Genomic DNA, 26,837 nt, shown 5'->3' with positions numbered 1-26,837 from the left:
TTTCCAGGTGAATGTAGGGTGGCAGGGCCTTCAAGGGCAGCCCCCTGGGGCAGGCCCACATCAGCCCCTTGGATGAGGCCTTGCAGCCTCAGGCCACCGTGAGCTTTGGAAGCAAATACTGCAGAATGAAAGGAAGAGTCATAAAAAAGAGAAGAATGCCATGCCCATCAATTCTATAACACTTCATCCTTCTTGATTTTGTCTCTTATTATGAAGTAAAGCTGGAGGTCTTACTTTCTTGTTCCTGGCAACGCATGCTGTAGTGTGTATAGAAGAGCCCTGACCCCCATGGAGAGGACTTCTGTGAAGGCGTGTGGGAAGTGTATTCATAAGTAATAACACTCGCCAAGGACTCACTGGGGCTGGTCACCATGCCAGGCACCTTACATGATCATCTTATTTAACCCCTATGAATTAGGCAGGATTCTTATCTCCATTCAACAGATGAAGGCATTGGAGCTCAGAGAAGTGAAGTCACATCTGATGTTACTCAGATAGGAAGGGACTATGTGGTCTTTTACTGATGTGTTTCCTTCCTGTGAGTCCTGAGGCACTGATTTCAGTAGGTCACAAATGGGATTGCCAATAGAAAAGGCAGCAGACATAGCTTCCCTCATGTAGAGCCACAGACATGGACATGTCTGTGGCTGCAGTGAGGCAGGAAACAGTGTGCAAGCTCCACAAGTGAGGCAGAGCTGACAGCCACTGACTCTGCAAGTATCACTTAAAGGCAATGCCAACCTTACTGTGGTGCAACAAAATACTAAAGAAATGGTCATGGTGGTGTGCCATCAACTCCTTCAAAATGACAATTGAAATACTATTTCTCAGGATGGACAGGAGGCTGTGCTGAAAAAAAAAAGGCATGGTATGCAAATTCTGAATCAGCCAATGTGCTGATTTAGAATCCCAATATTCTGAATGGCTGCACTTCATACTACAACAATGTACAAGCTCTGCAAGTGAGGCAGGAAAGGACCTGGGCCCAGAGAGAGACAGGCAGGGCAAAGCTGGGGGCAGGACAGGAGCCAGAGTGTCTTTGCTATCTTGAAGGTTCTGATATGACCTATAAAGTTGGGCCTGGGATGCCCTAGGTGAGGACTGAGTCAGAGGACACATCACCAAGATCTAAGTCTGAATCTCAGTGGGTGTTCGGCTCAGGAAGCCAAAGCCACAAGTGCAATAAAGCCCAGGGCTTAAAGTTCCCTTCTAGGTTTCTTGATTGTATTAGTCTGTTCTCATGCTGCTAATAAAGACATACCAAGACTGGGTAATTTATAAAGAAAAAGAGGTTTAATGAACTTAAAGTTCCACATGGCTGGGGAAGCCTCACAATCATGGTAGAAAGCGAAAGAGGAGAAATGCACATCTTACATGGCAGCAGGCAAGAGTGTGTGTGCAGGGGAACTGTCCTTTATAAAACCATCAGATCTCATGAGACTTACTATCATGAGAACAGCACAGGAAAAAGCTGCCCCCACGATTCAATTACGTCCCACCGGGTCTGTCCCATGACATGTAGGGATTATGGGAGCTACAATTCAAGATGTGATTTGTGTGGAAACACAGCCAAGCCATATCACTGATGTCTTCCAGAATATGTGCTGTGTTTCTTGGGTCTGATTGGGATCCCAGTTTAGAAAACTGAGGGTGGGCGAGCAAAGTTTCTGTGGCCATCTGGATGTATCTGTTTTCAGAAGGGGCCTATAAGAGTTCATTTAACTGAATACTTGGTCAATGGGATCTGCATCTGAAAACAGAATTATCAGGCTTGCCACTCACTTAAAATATGACAATATGATTGTGATTTTGTATTGGGGTTATTTTCCTGCTAAAAATGCTTTCCTGTCTCCAGTTATCTTGACTTGATGTCTAACTAGTGGGATACAGAGCCTGACGCTGGGCCTGACTGTCCTCACTTGTTGAATGGTGATGTCTGTGATACCAATCAGTCGTACAATCTTTTCCCGTATGTCTATGGCCATATGTCTTATTCATCAAGTAACCTTAATATTGTCATGAATGATTCACAGGAATAGAGCACAAGACTTGAGATTTGACTCTAATTCTGCCATTTGTCAGCTCTGTGATATGGGACACTGCTTTGTGCTAAGCCTCAGTCAGGTCATCTCAGTGAGAAGCCTCATTTCCCAGAACTGCTGAAAGGGCTTAAGATGATGAGGCATGTGCTTAAAATGGAGAAATTCCCAAAGCACATTGGCTGATTCTGAATTTGCATAACCATACCTTTTGTGAACACAGCTTCCTGTTCATCCTGAGAAATAGTATTCCAATTGTCAATCTGAAGGAGGTGATGGCACATGACCATGACCATTTCTTTAGGATTTTGTTGTACCAAAGTAAGGTTGGCATTGCCTTTAGGTGATATTTGCAGTCAGAGGCTGTTAGAACTTTAAGCAACATTTGAGGTCAACCATTTCTTCATTGGAGAAGTGAAAAAAGCAAGACCCAGGCAAGGGAAAATACTGACTTAGGGCCACGCGACTGATTAATGAGTCCTTCACACACAGTGTGGAGGGCATCTCTCCTGGCTGCAGAAGTCTTTCTGAATGTCACCTCTTCAGGGAGCACCAGACGGGAGCTGGTCAGAGGTACTGAACCACTAGCTGTCATGCATCTTCAGGCTTCACTTACTGGCCCCTCCAGCTGAGACTGGTTTTCTTGATGGCATAGGAAAATGCCAATGTATTCCTGACAAGCCTGGTTAAGTGTCTTCAATAAATAACCATATGAAACATCATGCGTACACGGCAATTCTCTTACTGCTGGCCTTTATAGAGATCTACACATAAAGCTACATTTCATTAAATGGAACCCCAGAAATTAGCATTCTTAAAACACTGTCAGTCCTTAAAGATTGTACCCAGCTCAAGGGAACTCTCTCAGTGGCCACTAATCTTGAGGCACAGGAAGGATCCTCTTTGCTCGAGGGATTCATCAGAATGTCCCAAATGTAGGCCTTCAGAGTCATGAGGGACCTTGGAGACTTCTGAGAGGAAGGGAAAGGCTGGAGAATGATGGGGATCATCAAAGAATGCACAGTGACTGGTTGCAAGGCTGGTACTAAAATTCTGTTTCTAATCCTGTGATTGTTATTATCATAATTATTCAAAGCTGTGTATGACAAATAGACAAAACAATATCTTAAACAAGTAGAAAAATTCTGAAAAATCCTATTTTTTTTCTTGAATAAACTGGCAAAAACATTTATGGCTAGGTTTCAAATATCTCCCTATGATCAGATGGCTCAACTCACCTCCAATAAAGCTTTTTGGGTTGTCTCCTGCATGTATTCTTCTGCCAACAAACTGCTTTTTGATGGTTGCTGGAAGCTCCCTGCCGGTAAGCAGGTCTGTTCTCAGGCCAGGAGCCACAGTGAGAACAGGGTGAGGGAAAGCATGGGGCCAGAAGCAAAGGGGAAAGTTCACTAGAGAATTCTTAGGAAGCCTCCCAGCTCCAGGCGCATCAGTCTTGTGCTCGGGGCAATTCATTTAACCACTTGAGTCTTGGTTTTCTCATGGATAAACCAGGGAGAATTATCACACTAATCATTTTGATAAAAATAATATAAATACCTGTAATCCCAGCAATTTGGGAGGCCAAGGCGGATGGATCACTTGAGGTCAGGAGTTCGAGACCAGCCTGGCCAACATAGTGAAACCCCGTCTCTAATAAAAATAAAAAAAATTAGCCAAGTGTGGTGGCTGGTGCCTGTAATCCCAGCTACTCGGGAGGCTGAGGCAGGAGAATCGCTCGAACTGGGGAGGCAGAGGTTGCAGTGAGCCGAGATTGTGCCACTACACTCCAGCCTGGGTGACAGAGTGAGACTCCATCTCAACAAAAAAAAAAAGAAAAAAAATATATATATATATATCTGCTGTGATGATTGCATAAGGTAATGAATGTCGCCATGCTTTCAAAGCCCTGAGATACCATATATTAATAGATGGATGTTATTACCATCTTGGCCCTGTGATGCAGACACAGCACTGTGTCTTCCTGTGCCTCAGATTTACCACCAGGAACCTGGGGATGAACTGACCTGACTTGACCTTGGAGGACCCAGGGAGAAGCAGGCTAGAACAGACATCCTTCTATCCTTGCCCTATTTTATATCAACCTCTCAGGGGGCTGGGAGAGGCACCAGAGTGTCTGGGGAGGCATTGCAGGGAGTAACTACAAGCACAGATCCTGCATGAGGTCAGGCTCCCAAGTTGGAAATTTGGCTGTGCCATTACTAGCTCCACATGTCAGAGAAAATTAATCCCTTTGTGCCTCAATTTTTTCAACTGTAAAATAAGAATTAAAGCAGGGACCACCTCCTGGAATTGTGAGGAGGGTGAAATGCAATAGTGTATGTTGAGTGCCCTGCATGGTGACTTGCACACAATTTGGCCTTATTTAATGATGGGCGTCATTGCTGTTACTCTTTAAGTGTCTCCAGGAGTCAGCAATGGCAGAGAGCACATAGGAGGGAGTATATCCAGCACAGCAGGAAGAAAACTTTGTTTCAAGCCCTGTTTCAGCTGGAAGCATAAAAGGAAAAGGGGTGGAGAAACGTGTGCTCCTCTCTCAATATTTCCTTTGCGATGGCTGATTGAGCTTGCCTTTGGAAGACCTCCAGCGACATGATCTGGGTTCTAGCTCTGGCTCTGTGATATAACTTCACACAAGTCACTTAAGCTTTCCAGACCTCAGTGTCCTCATCTGTAAAATGGAGTGGGGGAATAAAATGATTCTCAGGTCTCTTCCATCTCTACCATGCTAAGAATAATTGCCCCTTTGGGCAGGTGGCCAAAATAAACTCTCTAACTTCACTCTAGCCAGCTGGTCAGCAGGAACCCAGGGGGCCTGACTTCCAGCCCAGGCTCCGATGATTAGGGACTGTGGCTCCCCCTTTCTGGATTATCTCCTTAAGGGGTACTTGGCTCACCAGTCACCTTTGTTATTAATCCACCAGCTGCCATCAACATCTGGTCACTTGCTTCATAACACTAAGTGTCCAACCTGGCCCCTACCCCCTCTGCCCACAACCACTGTTCATTTGTCATAGAGCCCCAGAACTTGAAACCATTCACTTCCTTCCCACCAGCCTGCTCCCTGGAATGCATCTGGGAACCAATCACCCAATTCAAGACATCTGTTTAGCTCACTTATAATCAAGCTGAAGAGAAGAAGGGCCAAGTCTCCTTCCATCGATCAATTACATGAACACAGCCTCGGAGGGCAGTGTGTGTGCGCACGTGCACATGTGCACACTGCAGTGGGAGATACACACGGAAAGCTGAATTCTTATTTCTCTTATCTGTGACCATTACTATGTTACAGATAGAAAAACAGGACTCTGCTCTTAATCACAGAACAGAAAATTGAAAATAATTAATTCTGAGGTTAACTAGCTCAGCTTCTTCATTTTATAGATGGGAAAATTAAGGCTCAGAAGGGTGAAGGGACTTGGCCAAGGTGGCATGGCCTAGGGCTTGGAGCAGCAAGAGAGTTGAGACCAGAACCCAGATCGGACTTCCAGTTTAATTCTCTGCTTGCAATTTCCAGGAAACACTCATGCAGAATATGTGTGTGTGTGTGTGTGTGTGTGTGTGTGTGTGTGTGTGTGTGTGTGTGTTGGGTAAGGAAGTCTCTAACAGAATGAAGCAGGCTCCAGAGGGCATGGTGAAATCCTTAGCAGTTGTATCACTGCTCAATATGACATCTGTCTAAATGGGTTTATTCCTGAAACCAGAAGGCTGGAGATGAACTCTGAGCAATGTGGCTTCCATGACAACAGGAGAAGCCTGGTGGGTAAGGGAGACCCCAGAATATGCAGATGGACCTCCCCACTTACTCTTCTGTCTCTAAAGAGACAGGACCTACTGGGTGTTAATGTGAACATGGGGTTCCATTCCTCCCTGTTTTCAAACACAGGAAGGTACCAGGCTGCCCGAGCACAGACCTTCTACCCTTCAGGGACTCCCAGTCCAGTTGGGGGATGAACTTGCCCATACCTAACTCTAAGAGGCCTCAGGGAAAACAGAACAAGGGAGGCTCTTTGCCTGGGAGGACCAAAGGTCCACAGAAAAAGCAACTGCTGAGCTGCATCTTGAAGGATGAAACAATTTGAACAGATAGTAAGGGTTTGGCTAGGAAGTTTGCTAAGAACAGAGGAGGAGATAAGGTTATTCTAGGCAGGTGAAGAACTGATATTGCTTAATTCGGTATAGTTGTATAAATTTTGAAGCTGAACTGCATGAATTAAATCCCAGCTCAAATACTAGTGTGATTAAAGGCAAAATGCTTTCAAGTTCCAGAGGGCAAAACTAGGGACTTAAAAGAGTTTTAAGCAAGAGGCTTAGAGCAAATGGAGCCACGCCACCAAAACCCACCTTTCGCTGTGTCCTGGGCACATTCAGATCTGTCGTCATGTCCTCACAATAATGCTGTCAGTTGGTAATCCTGATCACCTCCACTTTAAAGATGACATAGAGAACCAAAAGGAGTAGGTAGTGGCTGAAGGTAATACAACTCACAAGAATCAGAGCTGGGAATTCATTCCACGTCTCAGATTCCCAAGATGAGTTTTCCCCACTGTGGTTCCATGTGTTGCTTTCAGGCAGAGGCTGGAAGACCTTTTGTTGGGATGTTACAGAGGAGATTGACTGACTGATTGATTTAATTTTTGAGATAGAGTGCAATGGTGCAGTCTCAGCTCACGGCAACCTCCACCTCCTGGGTTCAAGCAATTATCCTGCCTCAGCCTCCCAAGTAGCTGGGATTACAGGTGCCTGCCACCATGCCCGGCTAATTTTTTGTAGTTTTAATAGAGATGGGGTTTCACCATCTTGGCCAGGCTGGTCTGGAACTCCTGACCTCAGGTGATCCACCCACCTTGGCCTCCCAAAGTGCTGGGATTACAGGCATTAATCACCGTGCCCGGCCCAGAGAAGATTTAAACAGGCAATGCAGAGGTGAGTTAAAGCCCTAGGATTACCAGACCTAGTTCTCTAGTCCAGTGAACACCGTCACCAGAATCCTGTTTTTAAGGTGCTCTCCAAGTGACTATGAGGCAACTAGACTGAGTGTGGCCATGTGTTCATCTACACCAGGAAGGCCCTGACCCCACAGTGAGGCAATCCATGGGGCAGCAAAACTCTGCTGGGCTGGAAACCCAAGGTATTCAAGGGATGAGTTGTGTAAAGCAACAGATGGGACTGAAATGTGAGAAAATACTTTGTGAGCCATCTTATTGAGAAGAAAATGAACCCTTGCCTCTATGGTAGAGAGGTTAGGTGTGGGTTCTGCCAAGCAGATGGCCTGGGTTTGAATCTCTGCTTTGCTGCTAGTCCTGGGGAGATCACTAACCTCTCTAGGCCTGTTTCCTCATCCTACAGATGTGGCTATTTGATCAGACCACAGAAGGCCCTGACAGCTCACAATTTCTATGAACTTCTCATAGACCAAATTATTCTAGTCATCTACCCAAATGGGCTGGTTCAAGTCCTGTGAATTGGAGGTCTCTTCTGACACAAAGTTTTGCACCTGAGGTTGCTCTCGACAAAACATTTTAAGAGGATTTTCTCTCATTTTTCTCACTCTTGATCAGTCCTTTTCCTGAACGTTTTGGACACACGTCTTTCTAGGTTGGTTAGAAGTGCTCTGTATACGGTATCTCAGATGTCCCAAAGCTGTCAAAAGAGAAATTCCTCAGCTCACTCATGTCTGCTGAATATGCTTTTTTATGTTAAGAAAAGAAAAAAAGCAAGCCTGCTCAAAGTAGTTAAAATCACAGCTTTGAATCCTCAACCAAATTAAGTCCAGCTCAGGAACTGTTCTCCCCTCAGACACATTTCTTTCCTGAAACTGATTAATATGACTAGAAATGAGAGGGCTGGTGGGAATGTCCCTGCTCTTTAATAAAACAGAGAACTTTGGGGGCTGGAAAGCTGTAGGTTGGGAATTGGGAGACCTCAGTTTGCTCCTCATTTGTCCCTGAACTGCTGAGCAGACATTGCCATTACCTCTAGTGAGTACACAATGAGTACACAACATGAGAGAAGTACTAGGTGTGCAAAAGGAAACAAGATGTGAATTCCTTGACGTTTAAATGCTTAAAGTCTAGGAAGAGTGATAACGCAGGACCACAAATAACTAAGACACAAGGAAAAGTGTGACATCAGAGGCACCAAGTAGCAGGGAGACACATAAAAATTTTCTCCATGAGAATATGGGGATAAAGTGAGGTCCACCACCTCCCAGACTGTTCTAATTTGGGGTTATAGTGCGATCACCAGCTGCTGGTTGTGAATACTTGCTATATGGTATCCAAAAGGAAGCTCTATTAAATCCAAGAGCCATGTCATGTCTGCTAAAAACGAGCAAACCTTCCTATTAGGTACTGATGGTTCATTAGACCCCGAGAGAGATTCTGTCTCCACAGAACTGATTGGAATGTTGGGGGTACCACACATGCATACAACATTCCTTCATCTAAAAATTCCTCACTTCCTTGGCTTTGGTGTTGATATGATTTGGCTGTGTCCCCACCCAAATCTCGTCTTGAACTGTAGCTCTCGTAATTCCCACGTACCATGGGAGGGACCCTGTGAGAGGTAATTGAATCATGGGGGCAGGTCTTCCCCATGTTGTTCTCATGATAGTGAATAGTCTCATGAGATCCGATAGTTTTATAATGTGGAGTTCCCCTGCACATGCTCTCTTTGCCTGCCACCATGTAATATGTGGCAAGAGGTAAGCACATCTTACTTACCACAAAATGCTCCTCCTTGCCTTCTGCCACGATTGTGAGGTCTCTCAAGCCATGTGGAACTGTGAGTCAATTAAACCTCTTTCCTTTATAAATTACCCAGTCTCATGTTTGTCTTTATTAGCAGCATGAGCACAGACTAACACAGGTGACTATACCATCTCCTGGTTCTCCTCCTGTCTCCCATTTCTTCATCTCTCTCTGTGTTTCATGCTGCTCTTCCTCTGCTTACCTCTCAAATGAAACATCCTGGATCTCCTCTGGGTCTTCAACCTCCAATCACCAGCTTCAACCTCAGTCTGTGTGTGTGTGTGTGTGTATGATGGAGTCTCGTTCTGTCACCCAGGCTGGAATACAGAGTCACACTCTCGCCTCACTGCAACCTCTGCCTCCCAGGTTCAAACGATTCTCCTACCTCAGACTTCCAAGTAGCTAAGGCTACAGGCACATGTGCACCCAGCTAATTTTTGTATTTTTAGTAGAGACAGGGTTTCACCATCTTAGCCAGGCTGGTCTTGAGATCCTGACCTCAGGTGATCCACCTGCTTGGCCTTCCAAATTGCTGGGATTACAGGTGTGAGCAACTGTGCCTGGCCTCAACCTCAGTCTTGCTGCTAATAACTCTCCATCCACTTCTCTCCTCAAAGCCAAGACCTGGGTTTACAGCTCTCTACTGGCCATCTTCACCTGGCTGTCTTGAAGGCATTTCAAATGTAACTTGATTACGGTGGATCTCACCACATTTCCTCCTCCGTCTAGATGTCTTGGTCAACATCTTTCCTTGCCAAATGTTTCTCTTCTCTGTTCCAGTCAATGACATCTTCATCCACTCAATTACTCAAGGTGGATTCTCCTGAATAGGAAACCAAGTGGTGCTCACCTTACATCCAGAATCTCTTCCAGATTCTCCTCCTTCCCTTTCTTTTCCATCCTATGCCTCATATGTAGGACCATGCCCAACTCCTGAGCATTCTCAGAGTAACTGTCTCTCCAGCCTCACCCCAGGTCCTCTACAACCTTTGCCACAGAGCTTGACGTGTTCCCAAACGCCTTTGCACATGCATCCCTTTTGTCCAGAACACTCTTCTCATGACTCTCTGTGTTCCCTAGAGTCCAAGGTCCAGTTCAGCTGCCACAGTCTCCAAAACATCTCCCTTCTTGAGTCCTCTACAGACCTGGTCCTCCCTCCTCTGTGTTCCTGGGCCTCTGTTACTGCATTTGTCAAAGAGCAGGTATGCTTACCTCTTCCCCCAGAGCTCCTTGAGGGAAGCAAATGTGTCCTATTTGTCTTTATCACTGACATGGCTAGAGCACAACTAAGCATACACTCGGCACTCCATGATTGTTGACATCCCTTCTCCCATTCTCTGTGTTGGTGGAGACGTGCTAAGGGGGAAATGATGCAGGCAGGGTGGGGGTTGTGGGAGGGCCTCTGAAGGGGGAAGTCAAGACTGAAGCAAGCACTAAGGAGCCACCTGCCCAGGGGTGAGAGCTGAACCCATGTCAACGGGAAAAAGAATAAATGAAAAGGCAGTCAGAGAGCCAAGGGCAACCCCTACTTTTGTGTCTTTCTCTCTCTTTCCCTGTGTGTCTCTCTCTGTCTCTGTCCCCTTCCCCTCATCATCTGTTTCCCTTTGTCAGTGTCTGTCCCACTTTGTGAAAAGTGTTTTGAATGGATCTTTTCTGACTTGTTTTTCTCACCTTTGTGTCACATGGTCATTCATTCTCTTATTATATGACATTTTTTCTTTCTGCATTTCCTTACTCAACTTGCCACCAACATAGAGATAAATTGTTCATATTTATGAATGGCTCTATGTGTCTTTGTTTTAAAGAGATATGACCAAGAGGGGCATTTTAAACATGTCTCTCCTCGAAACACCTAAGCCAACTCCTTTATATTGAATTTCCATGGATTGAGTATATTGGCTCCCAGCAGGTCAGGGCCCTCAAGGTGATAGGTGGTCCCTGATCCTTGCTCTTGTGTGACTGCCAGCATTACTGTCCCCTTTGGGACTCAGACTTTGTGGTGAATGCATGCAGAGATCTTTTGCTTATCAAGCTTGTAGATGAAAATACAGAGGCATGAGCTAGGAAAGCGCTTGACCCCCTAGCTCAGTGGAGCAAGGCTAGGAAGAGAATACAAAAAGACCTGGCCTGGAAGGGGCAGAGGAGTTGGTAAGGAAGCTTTCAGCCCTGACAACAGTCCACAAGGGAGCTGCTTTTCACTGACACCAGTGCTCCTGAGGACCAGAATGGTTGATCACAGCCAGCCACATTAAATACGTAATTTCAGAAATGCGATCAAACTGACTTCCTGCCAGAGCTATGAAGCAAATCCCATACAGAGCCAGAGGTCCTTTGTGTTTTCCATTTTTGATTCTGTGTTAGGCTGATTTTTTTTTTTTTTGAGAGAGATATTTAATTTACCTTGTCTTTTCAATCAAAGAAATTGATACATTAACAGGATGGGTGGTGATGGTGGCAATGGCAGGGAAAGTAATTAAAAAGTCTAATTTTTCTTTCTAAAAGCACCAGCCCCTGAACTGGATAGGTCTCCTTGGGCTGGAAAGCAGACAAAGTTTGAATAGAACTTTTATTCAAATCTAACAATTATTTTGTTGTGCTTAGATGTTGGGATGTTGGGAAGAATATTTTCTTTTCCAGGAGCCAATGTTCTGGACATTAGGGGGCTGGATCAGCTTCTTAGGGCAGTCATAACAAAGTACCATCAACTGGGTGGCTTAAAATAACGGAAATTTATTTTCTCACAGTTTTGGAGGCCAAAAATTCAAAGTTAACATGTAGGCAGGGCCATGCTCTCTCTGAAGCACTAAAGAAGGATTTGTTCCAGGCCTTCCTCTTAGCTCCCAATGCTGCCCGCAATCCTTGGTGTCCCTTGGCTTGTAGACACATCACTCTAATTTCTGATTCCATAGTTACATGGTGTGCACCCTATATGTGCCTGTGTTTTCTCTTCTTATAAGGACACCAATCATATTGGATTAAGGCCCATCCTAATCCAGTATGGTCTCATTTTTATTTGATTGCAAAGACTCTATTTCCAAATAAGGTCACATTCACAGGTATTAGGGCATTAGAACTTTAACAAAATTTTGTGGGGAGACACAAGTCAATCCCCAGGGACCATAGTCTGGGATGGGGAGGGAGGGTAGAGAAGACAAGACTACCTACAGTGCCAAGGGGATTCCACTCATGGTTAGAAAGGGTTGAATTACTTGGCCTGCCTGGGATAGTCTCCATTTGGTGATATCAAGTCTTGGTCCCATAGCTACCCAAGGTCTTAGACATCAGATTGATCATTTAGCTAAACACCAGGTCATCCAGGAAGTGGGCATGCTCTCCAGGCAGGGAAAGCTCATCTTTGAAATAACTTTGTGATATGATAGAAAGAGCACTCAGAGAGTCAGAAAGTCCAGGTTCATTCTTTTCTAATGGCTCACCTACTCCATAAAATGAAAGCACATTAATAAACTCCTTTGACCCTCGATTTGTATTTCCATAAAAATAAAATATAAAATAATTTTCATCTACTGCAATTTTATAATACAACTTAAATGAGAAAAGTGGGTGAAAAAGAGTTTTGCAATGTATCATGTTTTGTTTTTTTAAATAAATGAAAAGTCCCTTTCTCCTGCTCATATGGGCAGAACCTTTCATCGTCCTGTTTAAAAAGTTGATGTGATTCTTCCTATACCCAGAGTGGGCAAATATGATTTAAAGGTGGAAAGGATACCATCTGTCTCTGTGGCTCTAAAACTCAAGGTGATCAAAACTGCCTTTCAAAACCCCCGGTGGCCTCAATCTTTTAGCATCTGGTGCTACCTGATGGAACAGATTTTTATCTGAGTAGGTAGTTAGAGCCTAATCCTTTAGCCAAGCCTATAAATAAGTCTAAGGGCATGAGAGCTGATGATAAAAAGAAAAATAAAGTCTTTCTTTAGATGTCCTCCCTCTCAAAGCCTTAGGGGAGGAATGTGCAGCCCTCTGCTCGCTGATGATGAAATTAGTGGGCGCTCGTCATTCAACACAAAGGCGAGAAAGGACTGGAATCTGATGTCAAAAGCCACGGAAGAGAATATATTTTACACAGCATATTAGGCCCCAGTGCAAATTAGAAGAAATATGGGGAGCCTTCAAAAAGGTAGGTCAAACTTTTTCCTCAAGCAGATAATTACAGACTGGGGGTGAGTAAATCTTATTAGCCTCTTTCCACCTCGTCTCTTCTCATAAAACACTGGAAAGAAGAAAGCCATTCCAATTCAGAACTGGATAGCTCACCCAACAGAGGCCTAGCCTAGTGGTCATCAGGACACCTGCGGTCAGGTTGTTGATGCTCACTCTCACTCCCCCACCCTGACGACCTCCCACCAGGATGCAGGTGAAGACAGCCAACCAAGCGTGGACTTCCATGATGGACTTGCAGAGACTTGGTGACTTCTCACTGTCTGAAGAATGATCCCTTCAGGCAGCAATTTTCCAGTCAAATTTAACTGCCCAAGTTTGAGGTCTTACAATTAATGAAGTTGTTAACATTTCTTAAAATGTCTTTCACGGCAGTTGAAAGGTATGGATTTATCACCCAACTCGGCTGGCCTCTTTGATTCATAGACATGTGGGCTGAGCTCCCACCAACATCCTTAAGGGGACCAGACTCTTGGCCTTAGCTCTGTCTTTAGCTTGTTCTGCAGTGGGTCTTGGGGCAAGTCCTCAACATCTGTACTCTGAGGTCAGCCCACCGGGGACACTATGGCAGTGGGCTTAGCTGCCTATGGAATGATTTCTCTGTCCTGTGAGCAGTGAAAGGGAAGGGCCAACCCTTACCTGTCTTTATGTTTGCATCACTTCCCACAACAGGCACAGGGCCAAGCACACAGAGATGGTGATGGTGGTGGTAATGTCTTCATAAGTCTCAGCTGAATTAAATATGGCAGAAAGATGTAAAGCCTCTGGAATGCCCACCATAGTCAGTTAAGGAACCACCAATGAAGAATCAGCTCCTCCTTCCCCATAAATCAATAGCAACGATGGTGATGACTTGGGTACTCTTACCCAGAACTTGGGCAGTAACTGCCAATGGTTTGGGTCCTCTACTCTGCCAAGAAGGGAAATCATGAGGATTCCAGACCACGAGGAGAGTTGGAAAGAGATCTTGAAAAACCTCCTGATCGATTCCTTTGCCCTAAGGTGGCATGCCATTTCACCCTCATTTTACAGATAAGGAGGATGAAGCTCAGGGAGCACCAAATGGTTTATCAGGGCCAAGCCATGGGTAGGAGGCAGCTTAATAAGCTTTCATGATTTTCTCGTTTTGACCTGCAACCTCTTACAAGATGCTCCACAGGGAACAAATATGTTGCCCTCTGCAGCATGGAGGGGGTAGATTTGCCCCTTGGGATTCTGCATTTTATAAAAATTGTCCCTCTGTAGAGATACTGAATGACTTTGGGAGCAAAATCAAAAATGTTACCTGAAGACCAGTTGTATCGCAAATCTGGTTACAAAGCATTAACAATGCAAAGATCCAGATTTCAATTATTTATAGATACTTGCCCTTATCATAAGATGACACTCAGTGTCTGGTTTAAATAAAAGCAGGAAGTAATTCTTATCTGGAATCTCCTGACGACCACTGATCTTTCTCTCCTGCAAGGGCTGCTTAAGAATCACAGGAAACATTCCAGCACAGAAGATAATTATAAACTGCCCTAGGGTTTTTGATGGATTTTTTTTAAGTTTAAAATATGGTACAGAAAGGTACAGTTAATATGAACCAAGAGCGTTATAGATGAGAGACAGCAGGCTTTGGACTGGAAGTTTTTCTATAGTGAGTGGAACATCTCTGTTAGGTGCATTTTAAATAGCTTAGGCCCAAGGGTATATAGACTGCACAGAAGAATAGGTAAATATGCCCAGAAGGGAATCTAGAACTCAGTGCCACACCAGGTTTATAAATACTTAATTGAATCAGGCCTGATGAATGAGTTTCATTCTGGAGGACTTTTGCATTCATTCATCATAAATATGAGGCTGGTGTAAAAGTAAGTGTGGTTATTGCCATTGAAAGTAGCCATTGAAAGACTAATAAGGCTTTATGCATATCTTCCATGCGATAGAATAAAGTGGAAAGCAAAGCTTAGTGTCTGTCCTTATGGGGTTCACCCTAGAGGAGTTCAAGAGAATTAAAATGTTCATTGGAAATGCTTCTTCTCTCCTCTAAATCTTCTCATTGCAGAGACCCAGCTACTATGAGCTGTTAGAATGAGCACAGAGAAGGAGGAATCTTATACCATGTAAAGGCAGCCTCCTGAGGGCTGCTAGGACAGGACCTACCAGGCTGGGTAGGAGGCACCTGGGAGAAAAAATGAAAGTAGGGGAAGAACTCTGGCTTGGTAGCTGGAGAAGCCACTCTGTGTGATCCTATTAAACCTAGTTTCCGCATCTGTAAAAATGTAATTGGACCTGGTCTCTTCATGTCGGATGCTGTTGCAGAATCAAAAGAACCAAAATAATATCAAAGAACATGTTTGGGAAACTTTAAGGAGCTTCTTAACTGTAAGGGGCCCTGGAAGACCTGTGACGCTCATAATAATAATCCCTTCTTAAGAGACTGTGATTGTTGGCTGGGCACGGTGGCTCACTCCTGTAATCCCAGCACTTTAGAAGGCTGAGGCAGGCGGATCATGAGGTCAGGAGATCAAGACCATCCTGGCTAACACAGTAACACAGTCAAACCCCGTGTCTACCAAAAATACAAAAAAAAAAAAAAAAAAAATTAGCTGGGCATGGTGGTGGTAGCCTATAGTCCCAGCTACTCGGGAGGCTGAGGCAGGAGAATGGTGTGAACTCAGGAGGTGGAGCTTGCAGTGAGCCGAGATCGTGCCACTGCACTCCAGCCTGGGTGACAGAGCAAGACTCTGTCTCAAAAAAAAAAAAAAAAAAAAAAAAGACAGAGAGAGATTGTGATTGTTAGAAACACTGTGGGTTAGAACCAGAAAGCAAGCCACAGTCAAGATGCAAATAAGCATCTCCTCTAATGATTGATAAGGGGATGGCTGGAACACTATATACCATAAAGGCTAAGTGGGAGGGATATGGCAGACACAAAGCCCTTGGCTCCCACCAGGATACAGAATGCAGCTAGAATGGCCTGGCTGGAATGGTCCACGGGGTTGAGCGTCACTGGGAGACAGAGGGCTCAGAAAGACTTCTTTTGCATATAGGGAGCTGAGGGAATGCCCTGGAGCACTATGAATCCCAAACTGAAACTCACAGAGTCCTTATTATGAGATAGTGATGGTGTATCTCAAGTAAATATTAAACATATACTTACCATATCGGCTGCGATGAGACAGGAAAGGGAAGGAGTCTTTCATTATCCAGGTGAGATTCCATGTAAAATAATCAGGAGAAGGAGAAGGCATGTTTGTTGGTGATTCCAAGGAGCTATGACCTGGACATAAAAACAAAGAAAACACTGATCCATGTGCTTGGGGTGTGTCTTTTAGCTGTCACTCAATATCAGTCAAAAATGAAGTTTATAAGGGGCTTTCATGACATCCATCGGGAAGATGAGGGGGAAAAAATTGAACCACCAGTAGACTGAGTTGACCTCAGGACCCTGATGTACATTTTCTATCAAGGGCAGACAGATCTAAGAGGTCTGAATGTTCTGACCAAGGCCATGCTGAGGATCTCTGGGAGATGAACTAGAAGCCAGGGTACTTAATGGCTTGGTCTAAGAGTTCTATCCAAAGTCTATTCTGCCTATAATAATTTGTGCAGCTTTACAGAGAACTCCAATTCATCTCGTCCAGATAATGCCTCCATCCCTACTTTATGTTCTGACTTGTAACTTCCTCTAATGTTGTTTGCTTGGGTTATTGCCTTATCAATGAGAGGGCTGAAATTGCACTCTGAAGTTATGAGTTCTTAACAATTATGTTATTGTCAGGGTTGTGAGGGAAGCTAGGTGACTGGAGTTTTCCCAAAGCCAAGAGGCCAGAAAGCCAAAAGGATTAATGTTTCTGATTTGCATGACAGAAAGAAGGCTTGAAAGAAAAGCAGCAGAGAAGCATTATTCCTGTCCTTAGCAGCACCTCATGTGGATTTTGTGTGGTGAAAAGTCATTACAATATATCTACAAATCAAATGATCACACACTGCCTGATCTAACACAGTGCTTCCCAGAAAATCCCAAGCTCAATCACTATTTGCTAATGTTTTACGGCAGACAAAGCCTTTTTTGTTAAAGAAGGAAGGATTTGAGAATTAGTTCTCTTTCATAGATAGTGTGTCACAAGACTGAGTGCAGGGAGGAGGGAAGGAAGGAAATTAGCATTTCTTCTGTAGCTTCCCCGGAACAGACGCCATGCTGGACTCTTTACCTACATAATGTCACATGATATTCACCGTGGCTCTCTGAGATAGAAATGATCATCTCTATTTTACAGATGCATCAACTGAGACCTAGAGAGGCAAGTGATGGAAGCAGGAACTGAGCCCAGGTTTGCCTCATATCAGCAGGCCATGTTCTATGGTGAATGGGCTGACCTGCTATTCTGGTGGTAACTGTTAACCCACTTGGAGGGACTTTGTGAAGAGGAAAAGGAGGAGAAGAGGAGAAGAAGAGAAAGTAGAAAAGGCAGGCAGCAGGAGTAGCAGAGGCATTTTCCCAGTCTGCCTGCTCTGCAGTTTCTTCCACATTACCCCCTGTACCAGCTCTTGCAGGTTCTGGTCTCCTACCTCTAACCCCCTTTTAGGATAAACCCCACTTCACACACTTGAAGGAAATCTCTGGCCTGGGTACCCATGGCAGTCTCTTGTTTCCAGACCCCTCCACTATTTTACCTGCAGGTGCTGCCCTTAGGCAATGCTTATTAAAGGCCCTTGTGCCCTGCAACTGGGACAGGATGGACATTCCACGGTCTCCTTCCTAAAAAAAATTTTAATCTCTGCTTTCCATAGCTCTGAGTTGGAAGTGCTGGCTCTTGGGTATCTAGGAAAGAATTTTGACTTTTCTCTTATATTTGGTCTACAGAGATTAGAACTGAATTGATTTGTGCCAGGTACATCTTTCTGCAGCATTTCTGCAAAACAGCTCAGAGGAAATGCACTGAAAGGGGTGAGAGTCTGTGTTTGTGAGTTGCAGAGAGAAGCCATCTCATTTCACCTGCACATCAACTCTGTTTCGTAGATAGGCAATGGGGCTCAGAGAAGTGAATGCAAAGCCACGTAGCGTTACTTTGGGTGGGGTTAAGTTTATTAGCCTTTTAAAAAATTAGTATTTATCGAGCACATATGGACCGGGTATGATGCTAAGTGCTTTAAATGTGTGATTTTGTTTACTTCTTACAGTAACCTTGTGAATAAGTTTATTTGTCCTCATTTTGCAGCTGAGGAAATTGAGGCATAAAGAGGTTAGTTACCTTGACTACAGCCACACAGCCAGCAGGAGACAGGAAATCAGGGTCAAAAGACTAGATCAACTGACACTGAAGTCCAAGCCCCTTTCACCACTCTGCACAGGCCACAGACTGGTGCAGGGTGGTCCTCGGCTCTCCACAGGGCCTGGCAGGGCCCCCACGGCACAATGGCTGAGGTCAGAGGCCACCACTGAGCATGCTTCAGAATAGGGCAAGTGGGAAGGGTCTGGGAAGACTCGGACAATCAATCTCCATGTGAATAAAAATTCACTTAGACTCTAGGTCTGAGTCATTGGCTAATCTCAAATTTTAAGTAGCTTTGAAGTGACAGGAAGACTAAGCCTAGGTTATACTTTCCTGTTTCTAAGTGATGTCATTTTTCTGAACCATTCAGTTTGGGAATGATATTAACTTCTTCCTGGATGTGAGGAACCAAGCAGATGGGGCTAGACTTCAGGGAGCACTTATGAATCTGTGAATGGGTACAGAATGGCAGATAACTTTAATATGAATGGGGGCCAGATAATATATTCAGGGGTTAAAAAAAAAGAAAGCTTTCAAAAGGAAGGGCTCTGAGGGCTGGGTCATGACCCAGCAAGGTAATATGGACATCACTGTGGGCCATCTCTTCAGAAGCATGAGCTTAAAGCCTTTTATATCACAAAACACCAATAACTTGCCAGGCACCCACAGGGTTGAATATCGCAGGGTTGAAAAAAAGCAGAAAGTCTTATCTTGTCCTTACAGGAACTCCTAGAATTTCTTCCAGCCAGTGGGCTCACAGGGTCTCCAATCTTACCCCTGAGAGTAGGGAGTGCAAGTGATAAGGCGGATGAGGCTAGGGAGCTAATGTGGGGGTCAGCCAAAAGGCTGAGCCTCCCCACCTGAAAAGTCAAGGATCAAGGAAAGCAAAGCCCACATGAACGCAGTTGTTTTCCAAAATCGGAAGCATTGGAACAGAAATGAGTGCTAGTCAAAGTTCATAGAATACACATCAATGTAGAATACAAAGAACAAAATACTTCTGCATTTAACAAGTACAGGGTCAAGACACTGTCTGTTCCCATCAAGCTCTTTACCCTTGCCCTACCCAACCACGGTAGAGAAGGACTTTCTAGCAGAAAGAGAAGCCATGCCATCAGAAGCAATCCGTTTAAGCTAGAGAAAGCCTTGTCTTTTCAGGGTTGCACTCTGAAAATATGAGGATCCAGAGTGAAATGGGCCTCATCAATGCAGATATATGGGTGAAGGTATGAATGCAGACCAACTGGCTCAAGTAGAGTGACTCTTGGACCTTGGGAGATGAAACGTAGAGGAGAAAGGAGTGGGGAAATAGGAGCAGGAGCTTCTAGGTGCCCAAGTGAGGCAGACAAGTGAAGGCCTGAAGAGAAATGAGGAAGAAATGTACCTGGACTGAAGGCATTATTGATTTGCTAGCAATACAATTGTTGTTGTTTTTCTGATGATTTCTTAAGCCCTTTCTAGGCACTGCAGGGTATCAAGGCAGAGTGAAAACCTCAAGCTCTTGATACGCTGAATTTTTCACTGTGTATCATCCCCCTAATGTCCTCAGCTTCAGCTCCAGGGCTCATCTCTATCATAATTCCATTTCACACAATCTCAACTCCTTTGCCTCTTTCTTTACAATTATCCTGGAGCAGGTGGATGTGGTAGTGGGAGAAGACGGGTGGAGGAACACACAACAGTGCTGACAGGCCTCATTTTAAATTCATCACCAGAAACCTCAAGACCCTCAGGTGGCCCGGGAATCCCATTGCCTTCCCTGACTAACTCAGTTCACTCTCTCTCTTTCCAATACAACTAGTTCAAACTTCCTCTTAAGTTCTCAAAACTCCAATTCCCCATATGCTTCCACATTCTCAGTGAATGAATTTGTTTCTTAGCTTATTGAGAAAAGAGAAGTGATCTACCCACTTACATGTATCAGTGCCTTCTCTTCTGTTGTAAAGGATAACAGTCTACACTCTTAAACAGTGCCAGCCTCTTCACTTAGGTGCTAGTCTCGTCTCTTCTCAAGGGATCTGCTGTTACAATGGTCCTGCATCAACAATTTTCCCTCTCTACCAAGTCAGTCACACAAACATACACCATCTTACAAAGAAAGAAAAAGCTTCTTTGACTGCCACACTCTTCTCCAGCCATTGTCCTTTTACTCTGCTCTTCTTTACAGCTAAATCTATTAAAAGATTTTCTTTGCTTCTGTCTCCACCTTCTTCTTCCCATGTTCTCTTAAATCCAACAAAATCTAGATTGTCTTCACTACTCCACCTCAAGGTCGCCGACGACCCTAGGCTGCAGATACACTGAACAACTCTAGGTCTTTGTTTCACTGGACCCCTCAGCAGCATTTGCCCCTGCAAATCACTCCCTGCTTCTTGGATTTTTCACATCCTGGTCACCACATAGTCTTTGGTTGCCTCCTGCTTCAGTGGGAAGATCCTCTTTATTCTTCTTTGCCAGGTCTTCCTTATTTTCCAAACTGTAGAGGAGGAAACGTCTCCTTTTCCGGCAGCACTTGCTTAGGAACTGTCATGGCTGAGTATTATATTTTATCCCACTGGTTCTAACCAGCTGATGATCAATAAATTTCAAGTGACTGCGGGACACCAGACCCTTCCTGTACATAATTGAAGACTCTTTGCTGACCAATGAAGATAACTTGTTTACCCATGCTCACACAAACCTACACATTCATTCATTCTCTTTAGTTCAAAGAACCGATTTTCAACTCCAAATAACCAGAACCACATTGTAGCCTTCTTTGTAAGACTTTAAAAACTCTGACTTTTCTTACTTGGAAAACCATACAGTGAATTTCTCCTTGCCCGACATGTAAGTAAGCTTGTCATAAAAAACAACTCTGTGGGATCTTTATTTTATTATTTGACAGTTGTTAAAAGTTGAAGAACTTGGGAATTTTCTGCATCTAAACTCTCTCTCAAAGTGATCTTACCCAGTTTCATGGCTCTAAATATCATCCACATACTACTGTTACCAAATTTGTGTCTTCAGCCCAATCTCTCCCCTGAACAACAGAATACACATCCAACTGCCTGCTCAAAATCTCCACTTTATTGCCCAATAAGCATCTGAAACTTACCATGAGCAAGCCAAAAACCTGAACTCCCTTCCCCTAAACCCCAGGTATTCCCCATTTCAGAAAGTGTTACCAATACTCGCCTGGTTGCTTGGGCCAAAAACCAATGAGGAATCCTTAACTTCTTCCTTTTATTCACACCCCACATCAATTCATCGGCAAATCTTGATGGCTCTACCTGAATTTTATCCCTTCTCATCTTTTCCCATCTTGCACCTCTCCATTATTGCTATGAGCTCCCAGAGGGCCCCCCTTCAGTCTGTTCTCTATGTGGCAGTTAGATTGACACTGCAGCCCCTGAAATAGCTTTCAAATTTCTTGCCATAGCCTAGCCCCTAAAGGCCCCACAGGATCTGGCTCCTGATTCTGTCTCTAACCTCATTTGCAACCATTTTCCCTCATTGCTGGAGCTCAGTGCCACAGGTCTCCTTGCTCTTCCCCAAACTCACCAAGCACATTCCCACCCCAGGGCCTTTGCACTGGCAGTTCTCTCAGCCAAGGAAGCTCCTCCTACTCAGAGGTACATGGCCACTCCCTCTCTCTGTCCAAGTCCCTGTCCGTAGGTCAACTTCCCAGAAAGAATTTCCCTGGTCATCCTGCTGAGAGACAACTCATTGTAAGCCACTCCCATCCCTTTGCCCTATTTCTTACACATATATGTGTTCTGTATATTGGTTTATTCATTGTGTACCTCCTGCACTAGTCACTGCTATGTCTCCATGCCTGGCACACAGCAGGCACTCAATAAATATTTGTCAAATAAATGAAATCAGCGCCCTGGAGGAAGGTATTATCTCTGGCACTTATTAGCTGTTAACTTCAGGCTAAGCACACACTCTGCCAAACCTCAATTTTCTGAAAACGATGACGAGAATAAGAATAGGGCATATTCTAAAAATTCTCAGGGTTTTGTAAGGGCCACATGAGATAATGTGTGCATGACACAGTCTTTCAATATCAGTCATATCATTCTTAAAATTGTATGCTCCTATCTCTGTTTTAGAATCCAAAATGAGTGGGAGTCTTGGTCTCTTTTCTATATTTAGATCATCTTGTGTCAATAATTCCAACGTCCAGAAATCAAAAGTGCTCCGAGAGAGCTGCTTCGCTATTATTCACTAGTTAATCATTAACTTTGTCAAATGTACATGATCACAACTACCCAAATTGCAGCCAATTGGCACTGTGTATTTCCAATCTTTATTTTTACATGTCTCACTGCATGTCTATTTATTCCTAAGCCAATGAACATAATATAATAAATATATCATACTTGTGTCAGTATAAATAATGAAGAGCTATGCATGTGCGATGGTTATTTACATGAATGCCCCAGGCTCACTGGCAAGCATGTTTTACAAACCTACATCAATAAAATGTAACAAATGCTCCTATTCTAAATGCTCTTTGGAACAGTTCCTACCTTGCCTGTACACGTTTTACTTATTTATTTTCCTTCCAACAATAAAACAATCAGTGACAGTCTGCTTGTTTTTTCCCTGTTATTTGAAAACACACTTAATAATGCATTCTTTTACAATGATTTTGTGTCACACAAAGCAAAGCTTAATGTGGCCAAATAAATAGTGGTCTGGATGTCAAATCAGGCACAGCTCTCAGAGAGTACAGGGCAGGCCTGTTTTTGGGACTGGCAGCCCAGGGGAAATGGTTTGGGTATTCACTAGGCTGAGCCTGCACCTGTTCAGCAAAAGAAACCTCAGTAAATTTACATGACTCCTAGAGTTAGCGGTGATGGGCGATGTTGTTAATTTAGTCTGAAAAACAGAGATGTGATTTCAGAGAAAGGAGAGAGTTTGCAGATGCACCATTTGTCCTAAACATATAGCCCTCCCCATACCTTCTCTAGGCCTGGAAAATGAGTGGTTTGAACTCACTGCTCGCTAAGGTCCTCTCTGGTTCATACATATTTGTTTCTCTATGGTTTGCTTTCACATTTTCTTCCAGCTGGCTCATTCAGAAGGGAGCTATTAGTGTCAAGGGCGGAATTTGGATGGAATTAAACAGCTCCCACTCCATCTTACCTTTCTCTAAGTCCCATCCCATCCTGCCAGAGAAGTTTGTGCTCTTTCTTAGTAGCTCAAATATTGAAGCAAAAATTACTCTCCCATAATATTCTTTTGTACTGTCAAAAGTTATAGCTTCAGCATGCATTTCCTGCCTCCCTAAGAGGACCCATGTATAACTTTTGTGTTCACTCAACGGTGAAGGACCTCTGCCAGCCAATGAAAGCATGTACCCCTTCCCAAGGCACAACAGTGAGGAATATTAATGAAGGAAATTGTTAGCATGGTGCCTACCCTTAGGGATTTGGTTACCTTCAGGCTATCCTATACCAAAAAAAAAAAAAAAAAAGGAATCACAAAGAGGTTGCTCCAGAATGGCTAAAGCGTGTAAATCTGGAGCCCAAACACTCTGGCCACTGTTTGCCTTTTCAGCCTTATTTCCCATTCAGAATCCTTCCTTTCACATTCTATCCCATTACTCCTTAGTCTCCAAACTTACGCCCAAGCTAATCTCTGCCTAGAACATCCTTCTCCACCCCCTGCTTTCCTAAATCCTACCCCTTCTTAAAGGCCCAGCTCAAATCCCTACTCCTCAAGGTCCCTGTCTTCCCTGAGCTGGACACCAAAGCAGTTGAGCTGGGATTCGGGTTGTGCCAGAACAAAACCTGAACTTGGGCCCTGACCTCCTTAACCACTTAGGATAGTGGTGTTGAGGCCATTCAACAAACATGTTAATGACGATGGATTGTAATTGCATATTAATTTCACTCACACAACTTAAGTTTCAGGTCTGTTGTTTATGTTGATTTTTCTTTTTTTCGCTCATTGATTTAGAAAAAATTAGGAAAAGCATTTCACAGTGGCTGTTTTTGGTTTGGTGTCATGTAGGACATGCTTTGCAGGGGCAGGGGCAGATCAAGACATGGACCTATTTCATCAGTTGAGCTACCACATCTATGCAGGTACTAGTGACTCATAATTCATGGCCAAAGTCCTATAACGAAGGCCATGTGACAGCTGATGCCTCCTCTTCAGAACCTGTATCTCTCAGAATTTGATAGTTCCAGGTCACTCACTGCATTTTCACCTTTCCAGACATGATTTCAGCATCCCAAGCAAGCAGCTCCTGACTCATCCATGAGTGTCACAATGTCTCCTTTGGCCCTGAACCCCTGCTGCAGGTGTGCTTGGTCACTGGCCCTACCTAACTGGCCAAGGTGGACTCACACTGGCTTTTGGTAGCTGTGGAAGACTAATAGGCATTTTTATTTTACTAATCCAAGACAGCAAATATCACTCTCCAGGTGGCCTGATTCTTAACACACCCGCACTCCCTACCCCCGGAAGACCTGAGTGCTTCCATTAGCAGGGCAACATGACTATCTGTTTGGGTCCATTTCTGTGGTTTGCTTGTACTCTACTCTTTATGAAATTTACTCCACTGTGATCTTAAGCCTATTTTCTCCCCCCAAAATATGTTGACTAGAATAATAATCAAAAGGAAGGCTTTGAACTGCCATCAGGCCTTTCATCTTGTGATCTCAGAGAGCTTTACCAAGCACTAAATAATTAACATACTGAAAGCGATACAAAGACACAAAGACACAAAGACAGGGCAGCCTGGAAAACCAAGTCCATCAACAAAAGACCTTTTTATTTTGGAGTGAGAGAGTCCTGGTAAGGATAATTACCCACCAGCAGGCCCAGGAGTCTCCAGACATGTTAGACAAGAGGCTACAAACTATCCAAGAACAACTGGCTCTTCTCTTGACCTGATGTTTCAAGTTGGGAAGTAACGGTTACCAGGATGACTCCTGAAATCATGCAGTGAGTGCCCTGGGGAGAGTGTGACCCACTTTCACAGGAAGAAGGGAGCTCCAGCGTGGAAGAGTGGATTGCAACTGTGTGCACATTCACCATGACTTAGGGCTCCCTGATGCCTTTCAGAGGCATCTGCTTTTGTGATCCTTACAACAACTTTGGTAGTTGACCTCTTTTACAGATGAAAAGATTGAGGCTCGGAAAGCACAAATGCCCAAGGTCACATTGCCAGTGAGTACTAGGATAGGATGTATGACTGCAGACCTCTGATGTGTGGACCAGCTAGCAATGCCACTCTACAGTACAAATCCCTTGCAGGTGATGATTCTCCTGGGGAACAGGGGTTGGGAATTAAATACAGAAGAAAGAAACTGACCAGGTCAGAGATGCTTGCTGCATTCTCCTAACTGAGGACAATAGATCCCTTTGGGTCAACCAGGAAGTCGACCTAGAAACACACACCTTCCATCAGGGCAGCTGGCTCTGTGGGGCCTCAGGCTCAGCCACGACTGTTTCCATGGCAACCACCACAAAGCCTGATGCCTGGATCCTTGAAATTGGTCCTTGGCTTGTCCAAGGGAAGATGCTTAGGGTGAGGGGAAGAAGAGGGACAAAACACTTTCTCCTAACTTCCAGACCTTTCAATCCCTCTTTATCTACTTGTCACCCCTGTCATTTCAGGATAAAGACCCTATCCTCTAAGAAGCCCCAGCTCCAGATGCCACATTACTCAGCACAAAGGCCCCTCACCATGACTGAACTCATTTCCAGAGATAGGCTGATGTGCTAGAGAACTGTGTTCTCAGATACAGCAGTGTTACTGCGTGACCTTGGGTAAGCTGCTTAACCTTTTTCAAGCTTTGTTTCTCTGCATGTAAAACAGAACTCATCATGCTTTCCCAGCCAACTTTTAGGATGCTCAGAGAATTAATGAGACAGTATCTACAAAGCCCTCAGGCTCTTTTGAAGAAAGGTACACTAGAAATCCTTGTGCTTTTACTAAGGGGTATTGGCATGATGCTATATTTTAAATCACTCTTCACCTGTATTACTAAAATAAACTCAGCTTGTATTAAAACAGATAGGCCAACAGCCTGATTGGCTTCATTCTACTCTGGCGCTATGTCACCTTTGTTGCTTCCATTCATCTTGCACTGTTAACAATGGTGATCAATGTTACCCTTGGCCTCATGCAGAGACTCAGAGTGGGGGAGCTGGGAGGGGCCATGAAGACTATTTATCTGTGTCTTCCTATCACACATGTGAGGAAGCTGAAACACAGGAAGGAAAAATGCTTCACTCGAAGTCATCTCGTTAGTGAAAAAAATCACGAAATATGATCTTCTGTGCCCCCATTCTATGCCTCACCCACCACAGGAGAAGGTAGCAAAGAAAGGAGGAGAGAGAAGAAATAGGGAGACATGTTTTTGTTCTTTAAACCTTTAAGCTGCAATACTCTGGGATGTTTTAAAAAAAAAAACTCACTGAGAAAGAAACCAATACTTGATGTATGCCTATTACACATGGTGCCCAGCACCACACTGGGGGCTTTATAATCATTGCCCCACAAATCCCACAATTTTCTGAGTGGGGATTATTATTACCATTTTCAAAAGCAGGAACTGAGGCTCAGAGAGGTTGAGTAACTT

General features: G+C 44.2%; 1 protein-coding gene across 1 annotated transcript in view; it reads right to left on the bottom strand.

Moving 5' to 3' along the window:
- The window catches only part of ALK (ALK receptor tyrosine kinase), a 736,910-nt gene that overhangs the window by 518,029 nt on the left and 192,044 nt on the right, over positions 1-26,837 (bottom strand). The window contains exon 2 of the mRNA XM_016948281.4: positions 16,134-16,253. Coding sequence (XP_016803770.3) covers positions 16,134-16,253 — 120 coding nt within the window. The remainder of the gene's footprint in view (positions 1-16,133; positions 16,254-26,837) is intronic.

Source organism: Pan troglodytes, chromosome 12, assembly GCF_028858775.2.
Source record: "Pan troglodytes isolate AG18354 chromosome 12, NHGRI_mPanTro3-v2.0_pri, whole genome shotgun sequence".
Taxonomy (NCBI): domain Eukaryota; kingdom Metazoa; phylum Chordata; class Mammalia; order Primates; family Hominidae; genus Pan; species Pan troglodytes.
This window is presented reverse-complemented; position numbering and strand designations above follow the sequence as displayed.